Source organism: Chamaea fasciata, unplaced genomic scaffold (genome assembly GCF_029207755.1).
Source record: "Chamaea fasciata isolate MVZ Bird 193981 ecotype frontalis unplaced genomic scaffold, bChaFas1.0.hap1 SCAF_23, whole genome shotgun sequence".
Lineage (NCBI taxonomy): Eukaryota > Metazoa > Chordata > Aves > Passeriformes > Sylviidae > Chamaea > Chamaea fasciata.
The window spans coordinates 1,171,687-1,197,360 of record NW_027094108.1 but is presented as its reverse complement, the minus strand read 5'-3'; the positions used below and the strand labels follow the sequence as shown (position 1 = coordinate 1,197,360).

General features: G+C 55.8%; 1 protein-coding gene across 1 annotated transcript in view; it reads right to left on the bottom strand.

The window, feature by feature from the left end:
• Positions 1-25,674, bottom strand: part of SAMD11 (sterile alpha motif domain containing 11) — an 85,765-nt gene that overhangs the window by 33,769 nt on the left and 26,322 nt on the right. The window contains exons 5-6 of the mRNA XM_066202947.1: positions 21,785-21,835; positions 10,510-10,634 (exon numbers count right to left, since the gene is read on the bottom strand). Of these exons, the coding sequence (XP_066059044.1) occupies positions 10,510-10,634; positions 21,785-21,835 (176 nt within the window). The remainder of the gene's footprint in view (positions 1-10,509; positions 10,635-21,784; positions 21,836-25,674) is intronic.

The window sequence follows — 25,674 nt, the reverse complement described above, 5'->3', positions numbered from 1 at the left end:
CAAAGCCCCAGAGCAGATTCTGCTCAGCCCCTGCACCTGCGGAAGGCAACGTCCGCCTGGAAGGACGGGGAGGGACAGTTGGGGGTTTGTTCCCCCAAATCCTTTGGCCTCCTGACAAAGCCTTGCGGTTGAAAGGAAGCCAAATCGGGGCAGTTTTTAATATTACAGCTGAAAATGAAAGACATTATCAGTGGAAGGGCAGAGTTATGAGCGCAGGCCAGGCAGTAACAGCAGGAGGGGAGGGCTGGGGGAAGCCCCAGGCTAAGTGAGCGCCCACAGCCAGCAGTGCAGCACAGCCCTGAGCACAAAGCCCTGAGCCAGGCCTCCCACACAGCTCCCCAGCTCATCCCAGGCTCCTGCTGGCCTGGCAAGGCAGCACAGGCAGTGACCCAGAGGGAAGATCTGGACGCAAAGGCCAGCATTTCCCCCAAAGCTGCAGAAATCAGAGCAGATTTTTCCCCCTCCCCTGTTTCACGGGAGGTCCAGCACTCACCTGCTGCACTCCTGGATTCAGGGCTGGGCAGCACCTCTGTGCCCCGCTCAGGGATCAGCCCAGGCTCTGCAGCAGCAGGAGAAAGGACGTGGGCACGGCCCCACGGAGCAGCTGGTGTGGCAGGCAGCCCTGGGGGGTTATTTTGTCTCCTGGCCTGCTCTAATCCTCAGCCTCCCCGCACTCAGCAGAGCTGCCTGGCTTAGGAGTCATCCTCAGCACCACATCTAAGTACCCCAAGCCTCCTGATCAGCTTTCAGGAGAGCGCTCGGGAGCCTAAGTCTGGGCAGATTAGAAAACCTATCCCTAGGCTTCCCCGAGGACAGAGAGGGGCTTTACCCCACTCCTCACAGGGAATGTGCACCAAGGACACTCCTGGCGAGGGCTGAGCTCGGGGGCTCTCCTGGAGAAGGGAAATCCCTGAGGGGCTCACAAGGTTTTTGCTGAAGGGGCTGCAAAGGGTCCCGGCTTCGGGGGCTGCACCCAACTCCTCTGCACGGTGCCGCTGCTGCTCCAGAGCGCGGGAGGAGCTGCAGACCTATCTCACGCTCCCCAGGCACAGCACTGGGCTGCTCTGAAAGCTTCTTGGACCACAAAGCCCTGAGTAAACACACATCGGAGCCAGCTTCCACGGGAAACCACCCAGGCTGGGCCGAGACCAGAGCCCCTCTCCCACCTCCTTCCCCGTCGTCTTCAGACAGGGAAAAACATCCTCCCTTGCTCTGAGCTCCAGCCCTGGAGATGACAATCCCCCCCGGGCAGCCTGAGATGTCTTGGCAGCGTCTCCCCCTTTTCCTCTGGCAGGGACAGGCTCAGTTCAGAGCTCCATCCTCCCGCCCCCGTGTCCCCCGGGGACACCCTGGGGACTCCCTTTCCCAGCCACCGGCTTTTGTGAGGAGCTGCCCCGGCTGGCTGGGGCTCAGCAGGCCCAGAGCTGCTCCCAACAAAAGCTGGGAGAGCGGGATCCGGCCACGGGCACCGGGCCCGGGCTGCAGGAATCCCGGGAACAAAGGAGGGGGAAGCACAAGGTCATGGGAACAACGGGCCAGGATTTAACTGAGGGCAACAAGAATGGGGGGGAAAGAAATTATTGGGGAAGCTGGGGGCAGGGAAGGAGTCAGCTTCGGGGATTTGGGATCCTGGGACAATTCAGGGCAGCAGGGAAGGAGGGGACAGGGAATATTGCTGGGTCTCTGCACAGGGAATGCCAAAATGAAGGCAGCAATTCCCTGGAAGGAGGGGACAGGGAATATTGCCGGTCTCTGCACAGGGAATGCCAAAATGAAGGCAGGAATTCCCTGGAAGGAGGGGACAGGGAATATTGCTGGGTCTCTGCACTCTGGATATGCCAGAATGAAGGCAGCAATTCCCTGGAAGGAGGGGACAGGGAATATTGCCGGTCTCTGCACTCGGGATATGCCAAATCAGAGGCAGCAGTGGGTCAGGGAATGGTGCTGGGACATGGCAGGAGCAGCTCCAGCCTCAGTTACTGTCCCCACACCTCGGTGTGCTGCTTGTGGATGTCACTCAGCGTTCGGCTGGCTCTGGGGCAGGAGCAGGGCACGGTGGCACTGCGGCCTCAGGACTGTCCCCAGGCTGCCTGAGAACCCCCCCAGCATCACCCTGCCAGCTCCCTGCCTCCTGGGAGCAGGAGGAAAACCAGGGAGCACAGGGCAGGGACGGGACACGGGAATGGGCTCTTACAGAGCAAGGAGGATGCAGCAGTGAGCAGTCCAAGGGTTTGCTCCCTTTGGGAGGATCCGGCTCAGCCGGGCCGTGCAGTCACTGCCCTCAGCAGCAGAGGGGCTCCAAGGAGAGCCCAGCAGCACCCTGAGGGTGTCCCCAGCCCCTCCCCAAAGGCCAGGTAACCACAGCCCGCAGGGAGGAGGGGGCTGGGCAGGATTCCCGGGGGATAACACACACCACGCAGCCTCTGCCGGGCACGGGGAGCAGCCTGGATCCCACAGCATCCTGCCGCTTGCCGCCCCCTCGCACTCCACCTCCCCAGCTGCAGCGGAGCACCTGAAGGGAAACGTCCAACATTTCACATCCCAAGGAGTGAAACAGGGACGCGCAGGTGATGCTGGAGCCTTTCTGTTTATTAGGGAAGGTGCTCCAACACCCCCCTGGCTCCCAGGTTCTTACAAAATTCATTTTTACAGCGCGCACCGAAGCCACAGAAAGGTGGTAAATATTCATAGTACGAAAAAGGCTCAGGGAAAGGATATACTGCACTTAAGAGAGAGATCTGAATTAATTTTATATGCTGCAGAGAGGCTTTTTAGCAATCACAAACTTGTGAATCTCAACTTTTCTTTCAGGAAAGATTTAAAGAACGCAGCTGGGAGAGTGGGCTGGAAGTCCAGGCCTTTTGGAGGCTCATTTTCCTGCCTGGAAAGGAGCAGGTTCCAATGGGAAATGCAGGAGGCAGGGGGAAGTTTGATAAATCAGAGACCTAAGCACAGACAAAATATGAATTCCCCATCCCTGGCGGTGTCCCAGGCCAGGCTGGAGGGGCTTGGAGCCCCCTGGGACAGCGGGAGGTGTTCCTGCCATGGCAGGGGTGGCACTGGCTGGGATTTAAATCCCTTTCCCATCACTCTGGGACTCTGTGACCTCTCGGGCAAAGCTTTGTTTGGCCCCAACTTCTCCACCTGTGCTACAAAGCTGCGAGAACTGACACCACTCCCCTGGCACAGAGATGCTGCTCAGCCCTGGGGAATGTCACCTGTCCCCCAGGGGAGGCAGGGACACCATCGCTGTCCCCCTGCAGGCCCCGGGGCGGCCTCCAGGAGCCAGCAGAGCTGCTGCATCTCCCAAAGCCTTTCCTGAGCTCGAGGGCAGCAATTTCCAGCAGAGCTGCCGGTGGTGCTGTGCCCCCTTAGCACCATTTAAATGTCCAATTGCACTCATTCAGCCCCTGGAAAAAAAAAACCACAACCCCTGCTCCTCCAGCCCGTGACAGCTTTGACAGCCAGACTCCTTAATTCCTTTTTCTTATTCCCTTAATCTGTCATCTTTATCAGGCTGGGGAAGTGCCAGGCAGCAAGCAGGAGCCCCGGCCCCGATCAATCTCCACATTACAGCTGACAGAATGGTGCTAATAACTTATTGATCTCATGTTTGCCAAGCCCCAGTGGGGCTGAAAGGCTCCCATTGATTGGCTTGAGGGGAAGGAGCCTCTCAGCTGAGAGCAGAGCGGAAAACCTTCAAATTGTCTTCTTCCCCAGGAGCTGGGAGAGGGAGGGAGCTGGGCAAGGACCAGGACAAGGAATTGGAGAGGAGGAGGGCTGGGAAGGAAGAAGGATGTGAGTGTGTGAGAGATGGGGATTAAGAATGGAAAAGGAAGTGAGGGGGGGAAAAAAGGGTTTGAGAAGAAAGAAATGCCAGGAGGAGGGGAAAGGAGCAAAGGGAAGAAACGGATTTGGGAACAAAAAGGTTGTGCAGAGCTGAGAAATGAATGGAACAGGCAGCTGAGCCTCTTGCTCACAGCAGATCATTAATAAAATCCTCCCCATGGCCAGCCCTCCGTGCTGAAATAACTCTTCCCCAGTCTGCTGATGTGTGGCACAAAGCCCTGCTCATCCCTGGGCAGGGAGAAGCCCCGCTTTACCTGGGCAGGGAGAAGCCCCAGCTTTACCTGGGCAGGGAGAAGCCCCAGCTTTACCTGGGCAGGGAGAAGCCCCAGCTTTACCTGGGCAGGGAGAAGCCCAGCTTTACCTGGGCAGGGAGAAGCCCTGCTCATCCCTGGGCAGGGAGAAGCCCCGCTTTACCTGGGCAGGGAGAAGCCCCAGCTTTACCTGGGCAGGGAGAAGCCCCAGCTTTACCTGGGCAGGGAGAAGCCCCAGCTTTACCTGGGACAGCAGCAGGACACAGCCCGGAGCCCACGGGGACACATCCCCGGTTTAACCCTGCAAATCCCCACCAGCTCCTGCATCTGCACGGGCCAAGAGCCACCAGGAGTCACCAGAGATGCTGAGGGAGGGAAGGGAGTGTGCCCCGAGCCCCGGGATCAGCGATGTGCAGGGACAGCAGGGAAAATAAACAAACAGTGACCTTTCACAGAGCACAGGAACAGCTCAGGCCTCCTTCCCCTTCAGCCCCAGGGCACCAAGGGCTGGGCAGGGCTGGGTTGGCAGGAATTCACACCAGGGCAGTGCCAGGGCCACTCACACCCTGCCCTGGGCAGTGCCAGGGTCACTCACACCCTGCCCAGGGTCACTCACACCCTGCCCCAGGGTCACTCACCCCCTGCCCTGGGTCACTCACCCCCTGCCCTCGGGCTCTCACTGCCCAGGGCTCTTTCTCTGCTGGATTTCTCTCAAGTTTATCCATCCCACTGCCTGGGGCAACATCTCCACGAGCATCCCCCAACACAGACAGCTCCCTGCACCCATTTCTGTCCAGCAGGACTCGTCCCCCTGGGTCACCTGTGACCCACTGGGCAGCCCTGGCAGGACCGGGGGGGCAGAGCCTGAGGTGGCCCTGAGGAGGGCCAGGGGACAGAGCTGTCCCCAGAGCAGCAGGGGCAGCCCAGCCTGGGGCCAGGCTCAGGGCAGGGACACTGCCAGCTGTGCAGCCAGGGCGGGCAAGGCAGGTGCCACAGCACGCCGGGGAGGTGCCACAGCACACCTTGGGAGGTGCCACAGCAGCAGGGAGGTGCCACAGCAGCAGGGAGGTGTCACAGCACACCTGGGAGGTGTCACAGCACACCTGGGAGGTGCCACAGCAGCAGGGAGGTGCCACAGCACACCTGGGAGGTGCCACAGCAGCAGGGAGGTGTCACAGCACACCTGGGAGGTGCCACAGCACACCTGGGAGGTGCCACAGCACACCTGGGAGGTGTCACAGCACACCTGGGAGGTGCCACAGCAGCAGGGAGGTGCCACAGCACACCTGGGAGGTGCCACAGCACACCTGGAAGGTGTCACAGCAGCAGGGAGGTGTCACAGCACACCTGGGAGGTGCCACAGCACACCTGGGAGGTGCCACAGCACACCTGGGAGGTGTCACAGCAGCAGGGAGGTGCCACAGCACACCTGGGAGGTGTCACAGCAGCAGGGAGGTGTCACAGCACACCTGGGAGGTGCCACAGCACACCTGGGAGGTGCCACAGCACACCTGGGAGGTGTCACAGCAGCAGGGAGGTGCCACAGCACACCTGGGAGGTGCCACAGCAGCAGGGAGGTGTCACAGCACACCTGGGAGGTGCCACAGCACACCTGGAAGGTGTCACAGCACACCGGGGAGGTGCCACAGCAGCAGGGAGGTGCTCCCAGCTCTCCCCCAGCTGCCTGCAAAGGCACCTGGCACAGGAGGAGGAGGCAGGGGGCAGGGAGAGGTTATTTCTGGCAGCAGGATGATCCTGCTCTTCCCAGAGCTGCAGGGAAAGGGAGCAGCAGGCAGCGGCTGCTGGAGTTTCGGAGCTGCTGCTGTGTGGGTTTGGTGGATCCAGGCCCAGGGAGGGACAGGTTCCTCCTCCCCACCGGGCACAGACTCCCCCAAAGGGAGGGAGACACCCCCTGAAAGCCCAAAACCTCCCCAGAGCCGTCCTACACGAGCCCTGCTGCAGGGAGCAGCTCCAAACCCCTGCCCGGGTTGGCCCCGATGATCCCAAAGGTCTTTTCCAACTTCAACTGAGCCCTGAACGGCCTGAGCTCCTTCTCCTCTTGGCGAAGGCAAGAACAAAACCCGAGCCCTCAGCCCAGCAAAGCCCTGCGCTGACCTGTGCTGGCACAGCCACAGGAAACGTTTCCAGTTGGCTTTTCCCACTTGGATTCCCGATTCCACAGGAACCACAGCTGCTGCATCTCCTTCTGCCCACCGTCCCCTCACTTCCCAAGAGCTCTGCCCCTCGGTCACCTCCCGCTCCTACCAGGCTTCAGGAGATGGAAAAATAAACTTTCCGAGAGCACAGAGAGGGGGGACAGGGCTCCAGCTCCGAGCCAGAGGATGCAGAGCAGCGGCGCAGCCTCGACCCTCCCCACGGTAAACAATCGTCCTTCCCGGAAAACAACAGGGCCTGGGCTCGCAGCTCCTGGATGCCCATTTGGTGCCGATTTTCTGCTCAATTTAAGGCAGCAGTTCAGTAAAGGCCTGCTGCTTTTTTCCCCTGTTGTTTGGCTTGGTTAAATGAAAACACGTCTGCAGCCCAGCTCATTATCCCGAGCGCTGGGATCCTGTCTGGAGCCATTAGCAGCGGCATCCCTGAGCCCAACTCCTTCTCAACCCCAACAGTAACTCCTCCCTAGCGTAGGAAAGCTCTGGCAAAGCCAAACGAGGTCACTGATGGGGACACAGAATGCACCGAGGCACCTCCGAGCTGTGGAGCCACACTGGGAGTTCAAGCACTGCCCCATGAATAAAAAATCCCAAATTCTTACATTTGAATCTCCCTAAAGTCCAAAAATTCCTCCTTGCTCAGTCAACAGGGCTCCGGGTGGAAAGATGAGACAAGAGGGTGAGTGCAGAACAGATCACCGCACAGGGAGAACTCTGGGCTCAGTTTCTGAGCCACGGGGGTGAACTCTGCTCCTCCAGGGCTGCAAACGCACCAGGAGTAAACACCCTCCGAGGGACACTCTGTGTCCTCCTGAGGTGGGGACACAGGCGTCCCACTGTCCCCAGCACGGGCGGTTCCCAGAGCAATCACTGCAGCTGCCCCAGACACCGAGGGCGTCCCATGGGGGCCAAGGAGGCTCCGGGGGTTTGTCATTCCCATCACACACTGACCAAAATCCCTGGAAAACCCCTCACACTGACCCCAAAAACCCCTCTCTGGGAGCTCTGCCCCACGGGAAAGCTGCCCTGCTGCTGCTGCCCGCACCACAAGCTCAGTCCCAAACGTTTTCTGCAGAACTCCGTGTTTCTGGTCCCTGTTTGAGGCTGTCTCCCCTCTGGGCCCTCTCAGACCGTCTCCAGCCACCAAAGCAAGTCCCTGCAGGCAGGAGGGGCAGAAGGAAGAGAGGGAAGAGCTACCCACCTTCCTCTAGCATGAGGGAGCCTGAATCCTCCACTTCTATCCATGCAAATAGTCCTACTGCAACTGGACACCCATGAAATGTGGCACTGCAGAACAGAGGGTGTTTGAGGAGAGAAAGAGGAGAAATTAACAGGATTTTTTGGGGTGTTTTGGTTTGGTTTGTTTTTGTTTTCTAGGAGAGGAATGAATTAAAGCCTCGGGCCCAGGACTGTGGTGCAAAGCTCACACACGTGGGGGGGATTTTTATAAAATCTCTGAGGCTGTTCCCGGGGAAGCACATGCACTTTCCCTCTCTTCCTTCCCCTCCATCCCCAGTTTAATTAGCACCAAGGAGAGCATCTGAGCACTCCCCGCTGCAGAACCACCTCTGAGGAGGGGACAACAAGGAATCCTCCTCCGCAGGGCCAGGTGAGGGGACGCCAGCCGTGGTTTGTGGGGAAACGGCTCTGGGGGTTTCTGGGAAGCATCCAAGCTGCTTTTGCAGGTTCTCCCTGCTGCCTGTGCAGGCTGGCAGTGCCAGGGGCTGCCTCACCCCTCTGCCTGCACAGGGATCACCCCCAGCACCAGGCTCAGCTCTGGCCTCAGCCCTTTCCTACCCTCTTGCAGTCAGAGAAGCCCCAGAACCTTCCCACAATTATTTTTCATCAGTTTCAGCCCCTTTCTGCATCTCAAAGACCATCCGACATCCAGTAGTGTTGCTGATTTTCCAGCCCGTGCTGTTTGAAACCACAGCACCGCCTCTAATCCTGGTTGTAACAACAAGTGGAGGAATTCCCTCCCAGAATTAATCACAAGCCAGCCAACCCTGCCAGCTCCAGCCTTCCTGCTGCCCCCACGGGCTGGCAATCAGCAAATCTCTGCCGTTCGTGCCCTCCTTGTTCCCAGCGCTCTCCCGAATTCCTGCAGCACTCTGAGCTCCGTGGGGAGCACAGGAGCCTCCAGAGAGCTCCTCCTGCCCTCCCTGGGACCCAATCCCAGCCAGAAAGCAGCAGCAGGAACATTTCAGAGCAGCTCCCAGCAGCAGCTCCCAGGCGGGACTTTCTGAACCTGATGGCAACAGCATCATTTCTTCAGCACTGTTTATCTCCAGGTGCCTTTTTCAGGGGGAGATTCTCATAAGGCAGCACACAGAGCTGTTCTGCAGGGCAGGCAGCTGGGGCCAAGGTTCTTCTGCCCTCCTTGTTGGAACAAAATGGTTTCAGCAACGACCAATCCTTCGGACTGACCCAGCGGCACCTCTGCAGGTTCCGTGTGTAACAACTGGTGGTGGCCCAGCTCCCGTCCCAGCCCTGCGGCCAAAACAGCCCCAGCAGTGCCCAGGCACAAAGGCCAGCGTGGAGCTGGCCCTGGCGAGAGGTGACAAAGCCACCCCCGTCCCTTCGGACACCTCCTGTCCCCACCTGAGCACCCCAAACCTGTCGTGTCCTCGAGAGCTTTGTCCCTGGCTCGGTGGCCTCTGGTGGGCATCAGCCTCTTCCTTTTCACTCCAGGAATGTTTCACGGGATCATTAAGGTTGGAAAAGACCTCCAGGATTAGCCAGCACCATTAAACCCACTGTCCCCAAGTGCCACATCCACGGGTGAGCTGAGCACCTGCAGGGGTGGTGACCACTGCCCTGGGCAGCCTCTTCCAAAGCTTTCTCTCCAGAAATTCTTCCTGATATTGAACCCAAACCCCCCCTGGCACAACCCGAGGCCATTCCTTACAGTTCCTTAACGTAAGAAACAGACCAGAGCCCCTCAGTTAGGAAACAGGAATCGGAGATTTACATCTCATCTTTTCTCCTGATGGGAAGGAGAAGAAGCCTTTGCATTTCTGGAATGCCACAGGTCTCCAAGAATTCCTGCAATGCTGATCAAGCCCAGCGGTTCCTCTGCAAAGCAAACAATACTGAAACCCATTGTGACATCCAGGGTCAGCTGAGCCTCACAGGCTCCAGCGGGGTCACAGGGAAAAATGGATTTATGGCCCCTTTGGCTTTTGGGGCCTGGCAGGGAGAGGGGCTTTGGAAAATTGTTCATGATGAGGTCGGAGATTCAGCTGTGGAAGGGAAGTCTGGGAGCTGCCACGGCTGATTTACAGACACACCTCAAATCCCTCCTGGCCACACATGGGACTGAAGGAGCCATTTAAGTTTTTGCCCTCCAAAGACATTCCCAAAGGGCGTCAGGTGTGGTTCCCTCCGGATTTGGGGTTCACTCACACACTCGGCACAAGGACTGACAAAACAAATCCACGAGCAGACACAGATTTCCAGAAGAGGCCTCAGTGAGCACAGAGAGATCCAGCTCTCATTTGCAAGGGCAGGATCAGTGTAAAACCTGACAGAAACCCCAGATTTCCCTCAACTTTTATTTATAATTGAAGGATCCCGCACTCAACAAGCAGATCTTGGTTTGTTTGTTCCAGACTCTCGCTTGCCGACCTCTGCAGGTTTGCCATCCTTCCCCACGCTCCCTCCCTGACATCCAGGGAGTCCCAGGGATGGCAGGATCCCACTGGAGCATTTCTGCTCTCACACCTTGTAGAGCTGAAACCAGGGGAACAACCCAAAACCTGCCAGGCAGCAGCAGAAACCCAGACAATCCTGCTCCCAGCGGAGCTGGCAGGCCCAGCAGCAGCGTGGGGACCCTCTGATTAATGAAATTACAAATCAAATCATGCTCTGGGCGAGGCCTTTCTGCTTCACTTGACACCAGCCCTGGGGACGTTTCGCTCCCGTGCTGGCACAAGCTCCTTTAACACACGCCACCGGATTTGAGAAGAGCACAAGGCTGGGACCTCCAGCCAAAGGGCTTCACCACCAGCACTGGGAAATCCTTTCCACGTTCATCTTTTACCAGAATACTCAAAGATTTCCTACAGCTAAAGCGTGACAGGGGGGAAAAAAACACAGCTGGAAAAGGAAGGGATGGGGGAGAGGAGGAGGGGAAAAGGGAGAGAAGAGGAGGGGAAAAAGGGAGAGGAGGGAGAGAGGAAGGGAAGGAGAGGAGGCAAGCACAAGCCCAGGGCAGCAGGAGGTGGCCCAGCCCTCACCTGCAGCTGCCAGCCCCACGTCCAGGGGACTCCTCTTGAACTCACAGCGGCTCTGGCTCTCTGGCATAACGAGCTGGCGGCTCTGGTGCAGGTTGGAGATGATGGTGGAGAGGTCGCTGTCACGGCTGCAGCAGAGCACAGAAACCCCACGTTAAAATCCCATCTGCTCCCAACAATAATTGATTTTTTTTTCCTCCATGTGAACACGTCTGGGAGAGGTTTCTGTGAGCTCCAGCACTGCTGGATTGCAGGAGAGGTCCCTCCTCCCTCTTCCCTCCCTCGGGGTGACCTCTCCTCAATTTTGGGGATTTCAGAGCCCTTCCCGAGCTCCCCTCTCATTTCCCATCAAGGACCCTGCGGCTGCCAGAGCTCCTGATCCCAGCCCTGCCAGATAAAACTTGCGTGGGCCAGGACTCACATCTCGCATGGAAAAACTGAAAGTGGAGGAATTGGCAGATGTGCTCCAGAGTTAATAGGAAACTTGAACTGAAATAGCTGATAGTTTTCTATCAGCTGCCACCCCTCTATTCTTAAAATCCCAAGTTTTTCCATTCCATCACTGCTGGGACAAAAGGCTGTTTGATTTGATTTGATTGAATAATGGTTTTTCTCCTTGGAGAGAAACCCACCACGAGCCCGGAGAGCAGCGTCACTCCGAGCTGAGGGGACAGATTTATTTACAAAAACCCATTTTCAACTCTCCCCTCCAACAGATCCTGAAACAATGCTCTTCCTTCTGGGAAAAGAGACTGTGTTAGAGCAATTCAGCATTATTTTGCCTGCTCTAACTAGGCTGGTTCAGTCCTTTGTTTTTTTCTATTTTTTTTTCCCCTTCTATGGAGAGGAAAAACACAAACCCCAATTTGCTGCAGCAGATACTGCAGCTCAGCGGCCGATGCTTCTGCTGGCAAACCACTCTCCAAGTTGCAAACTATTCCCGAATAAATGACCCACCAAGAGTGAGGAGGAAGAACGAGGTGGAGCCCGTGGCAGGAGCTGGAGCATCTCCCCTTTTGTTCGTTTGCAGGGGATGCTGAGCTGCCCAATCCTCCCAGCACCAGGGGCTCACCCCGAGCTAAAAGGGGCCACTTCTCTCCCTGCCCTCTCTCTGAAGGGAATTTGACAGCCAGGAGAGCCGGAGACACTTGGACAAAAAGACATAAATTACGAATATTGCCCTCCCTGCCCAGCCACAGCTCCCACCCAGGGGTGTCCTCACCTGGGCCCAGCAGGGCAGCCCGGAGGGTGCATTATCTGCAGAATTACCGGGCACTGATCTGCCTTAAATACCCCCCCACTGCCCGCAGCGCTGCTCCCCCTGGCCCCCAGCAGCTCCCCGGCCAGCCCCGGGGCTGCAGCTGCGGCTAAGCCGTGTCTAGCTGCCTGCTAATCAGATCAGGTCATGACAGAAAGTCTTTAGGTACTTTCAGCGGGCGTCTGGGCTGCAGATTTTCCCCGGGGAGGGAGGGGAGAGAGGCTGCAGACACAAACAGCCCCCCCAGGATGCCCCCAGCCCTCAGGGGGATCAGCAGGAGGAGGGATGGTGGGATTCCAAATCCTCTGAGCATCTCCCCCCTCCTGACGCAGTTCGGAGTGCTCCTTATGCAAGCACGAGGCTCATTACTTAAGGCAGCCCACAGGTGAGTGGGAAGCCCATTTCTCCTGTGCCAAGCACTTTTTGGGCCTTTATCCTCTTTTAGCTGCCACCTTTAAGATGCATTATGCAAATATTTTGGTGTCTTAAGTCATTTATGGGATTAATGTGAAGTGATTATCAGTTCTTTTTAATCATGCCAATCAATAAGCGGCTGTCAGGGACAGAGGACAAATGCAGATAAACGCTGCCATCAGCACAAGGCCCGGAAAGGGCGGGGGAGAGGAGCCAGGAGAGCAGGGAGTGGGAAGAGAAAAATGGGATAATTACATCTTTGCATTTGCACGGTGCCTGGCATCCCAGTGGAGCCCAGAGCAGCGCTCCGTGTGTAAACACCTTCAGCTGCGGGCAGGGATTGTTTTATCCACCGGGAAAATGCAGCTCCCACCCTCCGGAGCGGCTCCTCAAAACCCAGAGAGTGCAGAACACCGGGAAAACAGTGAAATATCCAGGGAAAAACAGTGAAATATCCAGGGAAAAACAGTGAAATATCCAGGAGACCTCCGTGGAAGGAAACACCCCCACAGTAGCAGTGTTCTCCTTCCCCCCAAAATCCGGCGCTTTCAGGAGGTTTTCCACGGGTTTCCAATGAAACATGGTGGTGTGCAAAGGTGCATCAGCGAATCCAAGCTCAGGGAACACAGGCACATTCCAGGCTCTCAGCTCCACTCAGTTCACCCACGGAATCTGGGAAAATCCAGTCCCTCTCCTCCATCCCAGTCCCTGCTCTCCATCCATCCCAGTCCCTGGTCCCCATCCATCCCAGTCCCTGCTCTCCATCCATCCCAGTCCCTCTCCTCCATCCATCCCAGTCCCTCTCCTCCATCCCAGTCCCTGCTCTCCATCCATCCCAGTCCCTGGTCCCCATCCATCCCAGTCCCTGCTCTCCATCCATCCCAGTCCCTGGTCCCCATCCATCCCAGTCCCTGCTCTCCATCCATCCCAGTCCCTGTTCTCCATCCATCCCAGTCCCTGCTCCCCATCCATCCCAGTCCCTGCTCTCCATCCCAGTCCCTGTTCCTCCATCCCAGTCCCTGCTCTCCATCCATCCCAGTCCCTGGTCCCCATCCATCCCAGTCCCTGCTCTCCATCCATCCCAGTCCCTGTTTCCCATCCCAGTCCCTGCTCCCCATCCATCCCAGTCCCTGTTTCCCATCCCAGTCCCTGCTCTCCATCCCAGTCCCTGTTCCTCCATCCCAGTCCCTGCTCCCCATCCATCCCAGTCCCTCCCGGCCCGTTCAGATGCAGCCCCCCGGGCTGCAGAGCTCCAGCAGGGGATGGGACAAAGGCCCCCAGGCCCCTCTGGCCGCTGTCCTGGGAGCCCCAGTGGGCACAGAGGTGCTGACAGATGTCCCCGAGGGTCACACGCCACCGCCAGAGCCGGCCTGGGAGAGCAAAGCCTCCTAAACGTGTCTCGTTCACAGCCATTAGCAGCCAGTGCATCTTTAACGAGGAGAGGGATGAGCAGACTAATGGCTGGAGACAATTAACCAAAAGATAAATCAGTGTCAGGGCTGTGCAGCCAGCACAGGCAGCCCGGCGCCCGCAGGCTCTGGCCAGACTGCAAGGAGTGACTGCAGGGGGGGGAAGGAGGCAATTTGGTCAAAATTTAAATAATTTTCAGTCGTGGCTGCCTTTCTGTTTGCTGCAGCTCCCAGGACCGAGCAGTGACCTGGCTCTGAGTGTTCCTCCTCCTCACGGTGACGCCTGAAGTTTTAATTTCCTGTATTTCAGGTTCTGTGGTGCCCAGGGGTGCAGCTCTGAGCTCACAGTCAGTGTCACTCAGCTCTGCACACGGCAGGGACACAAAACAAATCCTTTCCCAAATGGACACCAAGGACAACTCTCAGCCCCAAAAGCACAGCCAAGGGTGGCTGAAGGGAGAAAACAAGGAGGATGGGACCTCACAGCCTGCAGCTGGAACTGGACAATTCAACCCCAAGATGCAAATGGACCAAAACTCATAAAAGTGTGAGACCTGGTGATTGTTTATCCATTTTGGGTCCACCTCGGGTGTAGCCCTATCCCAGGCTCTTGTCCTGCCCAAGATGTCCCTTAAAGGCCTTTTAACAAATATCTACTTCATTCTCCAGCTCTGCCCACTTTATCCTCTAGCCCACCCGGTCCTGCAGCCACAGCAGCTCCAGGGAGAGCTGGGATGAGCGAGCCCTAAACCAGCAGACACAAAATTCCACAGACCCAGAAACTGCAGGACAGCTGAGGGAGTGAGTGGGGAATGGCTCCAGCACCACGCCAGACTAACTTTTTCTAAAACTGAATCAAATCAAAAGAAAGCTGGGAGAACACAGTCCAAAATCTCTGAAGGGATGCCAAGGAAGAGACTGGAAGAGAGGAGAGACTCAGAAGGTAAAAGAGGGAAGAAATAAAATGGAAAAATATTTCTTTTAAAATACATTTCACCAGCTCTCCATCCCCTTAACGATCACCCAGTAAGTGCAGGGATTATATTAAATTTTACTGATCAATACAGCAGCCATAAACCTGTCCCGACCCTCTGCCCCTCCCTCCAATAAAGAAAGGAAAAATCCAATATGCAAAAGGAGGGATGTCAGGGCCTGCAGGGAAGGGCAATGATCAGGGCAGGGCAGGGGGAGCTGCCAGGAGCACCCAGGGCGGCCAGTCCCTGCTCTCCATCCCAGGTCCCCATTCTCCATCCCAGTCCCTGTTCTCCATCTCAGTCCCTGCTCTACCATCCCAGTCCCTGTTCTCCACCCCCAGCCCCTCTTCTCCATCCCAGTCCCTGCTCTACCATCCCAGTCCCTGTTCTCCACCCCCAGCCCCTCTTCTCCATCCCAGTCCCTGCTCTCCATCCCCAGCCCCTCTTCTCCATCCCAGTCCCTGCTCTCCATCCCAGTCCCTGCTCTCCATCCCAGTCCCTGCTCTCCATCCCAGTCCCTGTTCTCCATCCCCAGGCCCCTCTTCTCCATCCCAGCTCCCTCCCAGCCCTTCCTGACCCCGCTCTCTGGGATGCAGAACTCCAGGAGGGGCTGGGACAAACCCAGGGCTGCCTCCAGGATGTCTCACGTGGCTCAGGTGCCAGGTTCAGCTCCTTCAGCCTGCAGTGGTTTTCCTCCCTGAGCCCTGGCTCGGGCACCAGGAGTGGCAGAGAAGCGCCCAGGAGATGAGGACATCCCCAGAAGCTGCAGAAACACCAGGGATTTTCCCTTCTCTGTTGGTCCCAGCAGCACAAAAATCCAAGTTCTGGTGTCAGGAGCCCGTCCCAGCCAGAGCCACCAGCTGCTGCAGGAAACAGCCTCGAGTTTCACCGGGGGACGTTCAGATTGGAGAGCAGGAAACATTTCCCACCCAAAAAAAAAGGGAATGAAGGCCTGGCCAGGCTGCCCAGCCCTGCAGGGACTCAGGAGCCCCGGGGATGTGACCCCTGGGGACACGGGGCAGGGTCAGGCTCGCCTTTGGTGACCTGGCCGGGCTTTTCCAGCCTCAGGGAAGCAGGGTTTAGCAAGAGCAGGGCTCAGGGCTGCCCAGAGCGGAGCACACACCCAGGGTCGGGAGGGATGTAAATCAGGCAGGGAATAATGAGCTTTTTATGGAAGCCATTAAAGGAGAGCCCAGATTGGTCCATAAATGCTGTTGCATCATTACAGCCCCCAGAAACGACCTTATGTAACGGCAAACCTGGGGGGTGGCAGGGCTGGGGCAGCCCAGGCACTCAGGCCTGCTCGGATTTCCTAGTTAGCTTTGGTTTTTTAAAACTAATAACTGATTTATAAAGAAACAGCAGCACTCTAGTCTAGCTCCTGGAAAACAAAAAAAAAAGAACCCCAAAATAAACCAAAAAACCTCAACAAACAAACAAACCACCAAAAAAACCCCGAGAAAACCCCCCAAAACCTAAAAAAATCCCCAAACCAAACCTCTCTTTTGTGAATCTGGGGGTTGTACCAGGACCTGCTGCAGCCCCCACATCAAGCAGCGCCAATAACACCATTGCTTTTCCCTCAGCCCGCAGTGTCCAGCCTCCGTGGGCCCTTTAATCACAGCCTCATTGATTTTTAAGCCCCAGAAGGGACTGTTCTACCTCCCTGCTCTGACCTCGTGCGCACAACCCGTCACCAAATCAGCCCCTGGTGCTCCCAGTTAATGGTGGCAGCTCAGAGTGGAAAGAAAAAAAAATATAAAAATAAACGTGTGAGTTGTGTCTCTGCCCAGCAGGACCAGAGACCCTCCCCACGCCAGCCCCGGCCACGCCAAATCCAGTGCTCTGGGCATGAAATCCTCTTTATTCCCAAGAACTGATGGATCCCCTCAGCTTATTCCTTGAAAGAAATTAGAAAAAAAAACCAAATAAAATTTCACAAGCCCCGACTGCCGTGACCAAACCAGAGCAGGACTGAGCAGCGTGCAGCCCGGCAGAGCCAGGAGCGACCCCGGGACAGGGAATTGTGTGGGAGGACTTTCTCCCAGCGCCGGCCGTGCCCTGGCGCGGCCCCGGAGCAGCGGGCAAGGCCAGTGTCCCTGACCCCGCCGTAAAGCCCCTGTGGGTCACGGTGTCAGCAGAAAAGGCAGGGCACGGCTCAGGGAAAGGCTGAGCTCAGCCCCGCCGGCCCCTCCTGCTGCCGCTGCTCTGCTCACCTTGATGCTCCAGAGCCTGCAGCATCCCCGGGCCGGGCACGGGATTGGGGACACCGAGCTGCGGGGACAGCAGGACGGGCTGCGCAGGCCAGCCAGAGCTGGCACCTCCCTGGCACACCCCTGGCACACCCCCGGCACCGCTCTGTCACATCCCGGGGCAGCACCCAGGGCTGGGGTCACGGATCTGCAACCTCAGGGGACAGCTGGGGACAGCAGGAGCGGCTGCACAGAGCGCTGTGACCCTGGGCCAGAGCTGGCACCTCCCTGGAACACCCCTGGCACCTCCCTGGCACTGGCACACCCCGGGACCTCTCTGGCACTGTCACACCCCTGGCACTGTCACACCCCTGGCACCTCCCTGGCACTGGCACACCCCTGGCACGTCCCTGGCACTGTCACTTGCTATCACCTGGCCACCTCTTCTTATTACTGTTTTTATTTTATAAAATTATATTTGTATATTTTATTACATAAATATATTTTATATTATGTTTTTATACGCTCTATTTTGATATTAAAATGTATGTTTTTATCTATTATATTGAACGTCATTAAATGTATTCTGTATTTGTATTTACATATTTTATATACTATCTATTGTATGGTAGATATTATATGTGATGTATTCTATATTGTATACTATTATCTATTACATTGTATATTATTAAATGTGTTATGTATCTGTATTTTGTATTTTATATTTTATATAACATATTATATACGTTATATGTATTATATATTATACATATTATGTTATACATGATATATCATACACTTCTATTATATTTTATTATTATCTATTCTATTGTACTTCTATTATATTTTTTGTTACTCGGCTTTTTTGGGTAACTTTTCAAACTTCACCATTGGTACAAAACCCCTCTGGGTCCCTCTCTGTCCTTCTCAGACACAAATTTGACAGAATTCAGCCTCCCACCTCTGCTTCACAGGAATCTGAACCCAGAGACAGGAAAAAGGGAGGGAAGGGAAAAGAGGAGGAATAAACAAATTTTCCCAACTGGAGGGAGCAGAGAGGCCTGAAAATCCCAACCCAACCCGTGGGCAGCACGGCCCTAAATCTCCCTGCAGACTGAGCCTGAGAAAACAAATTCATCATCCTGCAATGTCCCCAGCAAAATGCCCATAAAATTTCATTAATGCTCATGACAGTTCATAAAAATGATCAGTAGGGCTGGCGACTCCAAAATAAGGTGGAAATAAGTATGAAGATGTTTTTGCTGTAAGCCTGCTTTGTCATTCAGCTCTCTGCAAGCTCATAAATAAAATTTAAAAAAAAATAAATGGGATTACACCACCCTGAGAGATGGGGAGGAGAGAGATCCCTGAATGTGGGACTTGTCAGGGACACACAAACATGTTTTGCTCAGGCAGTGACAGGAACGTGGGGCTGAGGGCTCTTTAAGCATCCCCAATTCCCCTCATTTTCTCCACTCATCAAGCCCTGAGCTGATGAAATATTAAAATCCTCGGCTGAGCAGCTTTAATTGGGGCTGGGGCAGCAGGGGAGGCCCCGAGCTGAGGGGAGGGAGGATCCCCAGGAGTCCCTCGCATCACCCAGGTCAGAATTTCCGTTAATTTCAATTTAAATTCATTGCTCAGGACACTCCAAACCCAATCCCAATCCCACAGGGGGTGTGAGGAGGGAGGGCTGGAGGAGATCCCCAGTTCCAGGACCACAGCCCCGAGGTGTGGATCCAAAAGCAGGTTCTCTATTTGTGGATTGGTTCTTTGAGATGAAACAAACGGACCTTCGGTAGGGTATCCTAAAGGATTTGGGATAAACTGAGCATAAGAATTCCTGACACTTTTTAGTTCAAAGAAACAACATGGCCAGAATAATAAATAATAAACTTTTTAAAAATAAACTTTCTCCCTTTCTGTTTTTTTTTGTAGGTATCTAACAGCTCTTCTCACCTTTATCTGAAATGCAATTTTAGCTTTAAAATGAAATTAAAACAGGTTTATCAGCTCCCCATTCCCCTTTGGCATCTGAATCTCTGCTGGCCCATGAATGCTCTCCTTTCCCTACCCCATCCCTGCAGCCAGATAAATCTTCCCGGGAATGAGTGCAAGAGCAGAAAGTGCTGCTAATGAAATGATGATGACATAATTAATTCAGATTAAGTCATACTTTTCATCCCTCCAGATTTTCTCCTTGTTTGGCCTTGTCCCTGCAGGAAAGGGAAAAGCCACTCAGGTCCTTGATTCCAAAAAATGCAGGATGAGGATTGAAGTATTTCCCTGAGCTGCCCGCTGCCCAAACCCACGGCAGAAATCCCCTGGAGGGGCTGAACTCAGTCTGGTGTTGAACAAATCTCCTTCTCCTGCTGGTGCAAGCCATGGCTGACACATCTGTGGGGTCTCACTGGGGACTTTTGGGGTCTTCCACGGAGCCAAGAACCAGCTTTGTCCCCCAGGGTTCCCAGGAGTTTTGGGGACAGCTCTGCAGGTCCCCCAGAGCTGGGATCTCCCCAGACTTCACCTGATGGGCAAAGCTCACCTTGTCCAGCTCAGCACCAGCTTTTCCAGCAGGAGAGCAGTCAGGGACAGCCAGAGGGGGAAGGCAGGTCCCTTTTGGGGACACTCTGCTGCCTCTGCCCCTCCTGGTGTCCCTGCTGTCCCTGCAGGGCTGTCCCCAGCTCTGCCAGCACCCGCTGAAGGCTGAGGCTGCTCAGGGCTCACCTTCAGCCTCCAGCTGCTGAAAACTCCCTCTGACCTTTCACAGTTCCCATTCCAGGTCTCGGGGATTAGAAAGGAAAAGCTTACTAGGGGAAAAAAAATAAAAAAATAAAATGAAACCAGCCATCCCCCCAAGGCATCCCCTGTCAGCGCTGGCAGGGCAGGGCCAGCAGCGTGTGGCACTGGATAACGTCACCTGTGTCACTCAGCAGAGCTCTGCTGAGTCAGGAGCAGCCTTGACACCTCCAGCAGCAGCTGCTTTCACCCCTGCCCTGCTCCCCCCTCCCCTCCCTGCCTGTCCTTCCAAAGGCAGGAGCTAAATCACTGAATTTCCCATTCGCTTCTCCCATCTCGTTTCCCAGGTGTTTTTCATCTCCTCCTTCCCCCCCAAGCCTGATTTATGCCCTTTTTTTTTTTTTTTCCTCCTCCTGCCTGCCCCCATCCATTCCCCCTTTCCAGGCAGCTGCACCACACCCGGCAGGGCAGGGCAGGTCACTGCCAGCACAGCTCAGCCCAGCCCTCCTGCCAGCCCAGGGGTGACCTGAGACCTCTCACAGGGCTCTGTGCCCACCTGGGCCACTCCAACAGAGAAATCCTCCTTCTGTCCTGCCATGTAAACCCCAAATCCTTCTTCTGTCCTGCCATATAAACCCCAAATCCTCCTTCTGTCCTGCCATCTAAACCCCAAATCCTTCCTCTGCCACACAGCACAACTGGGTTTGGTTTTTCTGGTTCTTTTTTTTTTTTTTTCCCCTTCTAAATAGGCTGGATGAGCAGCCTTTGACAGCTGGGCTCATCAGGAGAAGCAAAACTTCTGCTCCCAAGGGGAATTACTGAGGTTTCTTCCAGGACAGAGCTAAACTGAAGGGAACAGTCAAGTTGAAGAAGACCAGGAAATGTATTTGACATAAAAAATCAGGCCATTATTTTATTCCATGCGTTGCAAGTTCAGATTTTTTTTTTTTTTTTTTTTAAGACAGGGATTCTGATTTCCAAAGGTGTTGGCACCCTCAGCTGCCATTGTGCAGAATCATTGCTCACGGGGCCATTAATTAAGGCACTGTCAGCACTTCCACCCCAAACCTCTGCCTTTTAGGAGTTTATAACTCAGCCATAAAACTCTGCTCTGGGCTGAAATTTAGCATGAAAGGCTCTGCCTGGAAGGAATCCATCCTTTTGTGTTTTTGAGAGTCCCAAAAGCTTGGAGCAGCAAAGCAGGGGTTTTATTCTAAGGGCTGCCTTTCCAAAACCTGTTTTTAATGGGTGCTGCCTGAGCTGGGCCTGCTGCACTGGCTCATTGTGCTCACTCTGGGGTGGGGTTTGTGCTCTTAACGCTGGAACATTTAGGAACGATGGGGGTTTGTGGTTCAGAGCCACAGCCTGTGCTTAGTTAAATGCCAGAGGATTCCTCTGGTCCCCACTGGAGGATGAGTCCACACGGATTTCCCACCTTCATCCCCGTGGCCAAGGTTTAATTCCCTCTCAGTTAAAGAGAGATTGGGATTTTCAGGCCTCTCTGCTCCCTCCAGCTGGGAAAACTTGTTTATTCCTCCTCTTTTCCTTTCCCTCATTTCCCTGTCAGTTACAGACATGGACACTGTCCTCTGCTCCACCACTGACACTGTTTCCCCTTTTTTCCATCTCCGACTGAACAGGTTCACACAAAACATCAAAAACTCCTTTTAGTAAAACTCCCAATTTCTCTCTGGACTGCTGTTTCCCAGCAGATCCCCATTTCCCCAGCACCTCGAGTGGCTGGAGCACCCCGAGACCCTCACTCTGCCCTCCTGCTCTGCTCTCTCCCCCCTGAGGAGTTTCCCAGCTGCTCAGATTTCTTGTTCCCATTCTAAAAACCCAGCAGAGACCTCCACAACTCAAGGGCTGCATCCTGATCTGGCAATCCCAGAATAAAAAGAGACTTTTCAAAAATGCCAGTTTTTAGTGCAAATCTCTGCAGCTGGATTGTTAAAGGGTTGGAAGAGTTTGTGATGTGAAGATAATGCACCACGCCCAGGATCTCAAGGGACCCAGGGGTCACAGAGGAATATTCGTGTTTGCAACTGGAGATCTTCGATTTACGAAGAATCGGGACCAGAGTAAACATGTCAAAATCGGGTTTTCTTTACAAGTCTCATCGATTTTATCCCCACAACAAAAACAAGAGGATGTGTGGCAAGGGGAGAACGAAAAACCAAGGAAGAAAAAAACAACCCAGAACTGACAGAAATGTTAATTTCCATCCACCAGCACCCGGAAACAAACCAGAAACTCTCAGCCCACCCCACAGAGAGGTGCCCAAACCGGTACCTGCAAGAGGTCTCTCGGAAGGAGATGTTTAAATCCCAGTGGGTGTGAATCCTGTAAAAAACAGACAAACGAGAGGTCAGAGGCACAGGGTCAGGGCTCCTCTCCTTCCCCTCCAACCCTGCTCCGCCCTGGGGACCCCCAGAGCCCCCTCAGCCCCAAATCCTGTCCTGTCCAGCCCCACATGGGACCTCTGTGGCCACAGCAGGACCCAGGAGGTGCTCAGCACTGGGAAATCCTCTCCTGCTGCATCCTGACCCTCTCCTGCTCCATCCTGACCCTCTCCTGCTCCATCCTGACCCTCTCCTGGTTCCAGACCCTCTCCTGCTCCATCCTGACCCTCTCCTGCTCCATCCTGACCCTCTGCTGGTTCCAGACCCTCTCCTGCTCCATCCTGACCTTCTGCTGGTTCCAGACCCTCTCCTGCTCCATCCTGACCCTCTCCTGCTCCATCCTAACCTTCTGCTGGTTCCAGACCCTCTCCTGCTCCATCCTGACCCTCTCCTGGTTCCAGACCCTCTCCTGCTCCATCCTGACCCTCTCCTGCTCCATCCTGACCTTCTGCTGGTTCCAGACCCTCTCCTGCTCCATCCTGACCCTCTCCTGCTCCATCCTGACCTTCTGCTGGTTCCAGACCCTCTCCTGCTCCATCCTGACCCTCTCTCCTCCATCCTGACCCTCTCCTGCTCCATCCTGACCCTCTCCCTTCCTCAGCCCCTCTCCCTGAGAGCTGCAGGGCACTCTCTCAGCTCCCAGGCCCCGTTCAGAGGAGGCAGAATGAGCTCAGCACTGACATTTCAGGCAGAACCCCCACACGTGTCAGTGCTGCGTTCCCTCCCCAGCTGGAAATGAATTTTCAGCAATTTCCCACCTCAGAAATTAACCCAGCACCTTCCTGTCACCCTGCCTGTGACAGGCAGCAGCAGCTCTGGGGTGAACAATATCCTGAATTAAAGCGGAGCAGCCAGGGGAGTTGGGTTTTTGAAGGAATTTCTGGTCGGATGTGCAGAGCTGGATCCTCCCTGCTCCTCCCAGTTATCCCAGTCCCAGCTCCCACAGCCCCCAGGCCAGGCTGGTCCCCAGCCCTCAGAAGGCTGAGCAGGAGCGAACAGGGACTCAGGGAATCTCATCCACGGTTCCTGGAGGAACAACTGCAGCAGGAGAAGGGGCTTGGGGCACCCGGGCTGCTCTCCAGCACAGAACTGCTGCTGCAAGGGTCACACCCACGGAGAGCTGTCAGCCACAGGGACATGGGCAGAGCGGCCAAAACCTCCTTTCCTTCCCTTCCTCACCTTCCCTGCTGCTCCCACCTCTCCTCCCTGGGCAGGAAGGGATCCTGTGCCGTTTGGGATATTTTACCCTGCAGCAGCCTGGGAGGTCGGTGGCTGTTTTCCCGCTCTCCTTCCCTCAAATCCCCGTCCTCATTAGGTCAGTGACACCTTTCCCAGCACTGCGGGCAGGTGTTGGAGCTGCAGCCACCCCAGCCCACTGCTGGGCCCTGGCCAAGGCTGCTCCTGAGCCTCCCTGCTCAATCCCAGATGCTGTCACTGCTTCTCTCCTCCTCCCCTCCCACACCAGGGAAAGAGGCCACTCTTTAAAACAGGAATTAAATGCATCAACCCACCAGACAATGCTGGGCTTAGCTCCAGCAGAGCGTGAGGTTCTTGCCGTTAGAGCTGAGCCTTCCTCCCTGGCTCTCCTCTGCCTGGAGATTCCTGGGATAACATCCCGGGGATCCTGACAGACCGTTGCACCTCAGGGCGGAAAAGCTCCCAGGCTGAGCTCATGCGTTTATCAGGGCTGGGTGGAATCTCCCCGGGAGGGCAGGGGAGTTAAAACTTCCCAAACTACTGCACAAGGACGGAATTTGCGGAGTCTGGCTCAGAGTTACGGAATCATTAAGGTTGGAGAAGCCCCCTAAGCTCATCCAGCCCAGCTTTGAGCCCAGCACTGCCACGTCCACCACTAACGCACGTCCCCAGGTGCCACACCTGAGCATTGCCAGGGATGGGGACTCCAGCACTTCCCTCCTTTGGTGCCTGGGACAATCCAGAGGGCAACAGCAAAAGCCAAGCCTGTCAAAGGCTGAGGGACCAGCTCCAGCTCTAACCCCCAGACCTTCCCTTCAGTGCCCAGCCCTCAAACAAGAGGAAACTGGCACAGGAGAAAGAGGGAAAGGCCCAGTGTTCACAGTGCCAGGGCTGCAGGAGGAAAACCCGGCTTTGCTGAGGCCTTGCTCCCGAATCCCAGTTCAACCCAGTTCTCCTCCCAGTGGGGGCCAGCCCAGCGCCGGGGGAGGACACAGCAGGTGAATTAAGGCAGGAGCAGATGGGGCACAGGCCCTGCAGGGCCCAGCTGTCCTGTCTGGGCTCTGGCGCCTTTGTGCTGCTGCTGCTGTTGTCCCCAGAGCCACCCCCAGGGCCAGCAGGAGGGGACAGGCTGCTGCTGCTGTCCCCAGGGCCACCCTGGACACCCCCAGGCCAGCAGGAGGGGACTGGCTGCTGCTGGTGTCCCCAGGGCCACCCTGGACACCCCCAGGGCCAGCAGGAGGGGACTGGCTGCTGCTGGTGTCCCCAGGGCCACCCTGGACACCCCCAGGGCCAACAGGAGGGGACTGGCTGCTGCTGCTGTCCCCAGGGCCACCCTGGACACCCCCAGGGCCAGCAGGAGGGGACAGGCTGCTGCTGCTGTCCCCAGGGCCACCCTGGACACCCCCAGGGCCAGCAGGAGGGGACAGGCTGCTGCTGCTGCCATCCCCAGGGCCACCCTGGACACCCCCAGGCCAGCAGGAGGGGACAGGCTGCTGCTGCGGTCCCCAGGGCCACCCTGGACACCCCCAGGCCAGCAGGAGGGGACAGGCTGCTGCTGCTGTCCCCAGGGCCACCCTGGACACCCCCAGGGCCAGCAGGAGGGGACAGGCTGCTGCTGCTGTCCCCAGGGCCACCCTGGACACCCCCAGGGCCAGCAGGAGGGGACAGGCTGCTGCTGGTGTCCCCAGGGCCACCCTGGACACCCCCAGGGCCAGCAGGAGGGGACAGGCTGTTCCCCACTCGAGGCCCTGGAGCAGCTGGAGTGCCCAGTCTTGCCTCAGTGGCACAGGAGGGCTGGGGGATCTCTCTCTGTCCAAGGGATAAAATGTTTGGGAATGCTGGGTGGGAGCAGTAGATGTTCCCTGCCTGGGCACCGAGCATTGAATTCCTGGTTTTTTTCCCTTATTCCTGCACTCACAGGAATTCTGCCTGCCCCACCAGCCCAGCTGTTCCCCCCACACTGCAGCACAGCTCCCAGCAAAACAACAACTGTACAGTTGGTTTGACCCAGTGAGGGTTTGGCCCAGCTGGGAGAAACCTGCTCCCCTCCAAGGAAATGAAGCTTCACCAAGAGAAAACTGCTGCAGAATTTCCGGAGAGCACAGCCCTGGTGAGCTGGGGACGGCTGCCTGAGAGCTGCCAACCATTTTTCCTTCATTTCCTAATAAACAAGGCAAAGCAATTACAGTAATTAAAGATTTAAGATAAGGGCACTTTGCATTTGGGGGGCCCAGCATTATCAATTATGGAGTTATCACGTTGTTCTCCCTCCTAATGAGCCGATCTAGCACCGCGATTCTGCAGCATTAAAAGCCTAATTAAAGGGGGCAGGAGGAGCAGGGCAGTTCACCAAAACTGCCTGGGAGGGGTCCCCATGCTCGGGTGGCTCCAGGTGCATTCCCAAAACACCTTTTCCATTTCCAGGCTCCTGGACAGCTGCAGTGATAAACCCCGAGTTTAATTACAGGAGGGTTTTATGGCAAGAGCTGGTTGCTCTTTTGTCTCCCAGCCCTGAGCTGCTGAGGGTACCAGCAGCATCTGTGGGAGGGAAAGGAGGGAACAGCTCCTCTGCTGCCAGGCAAG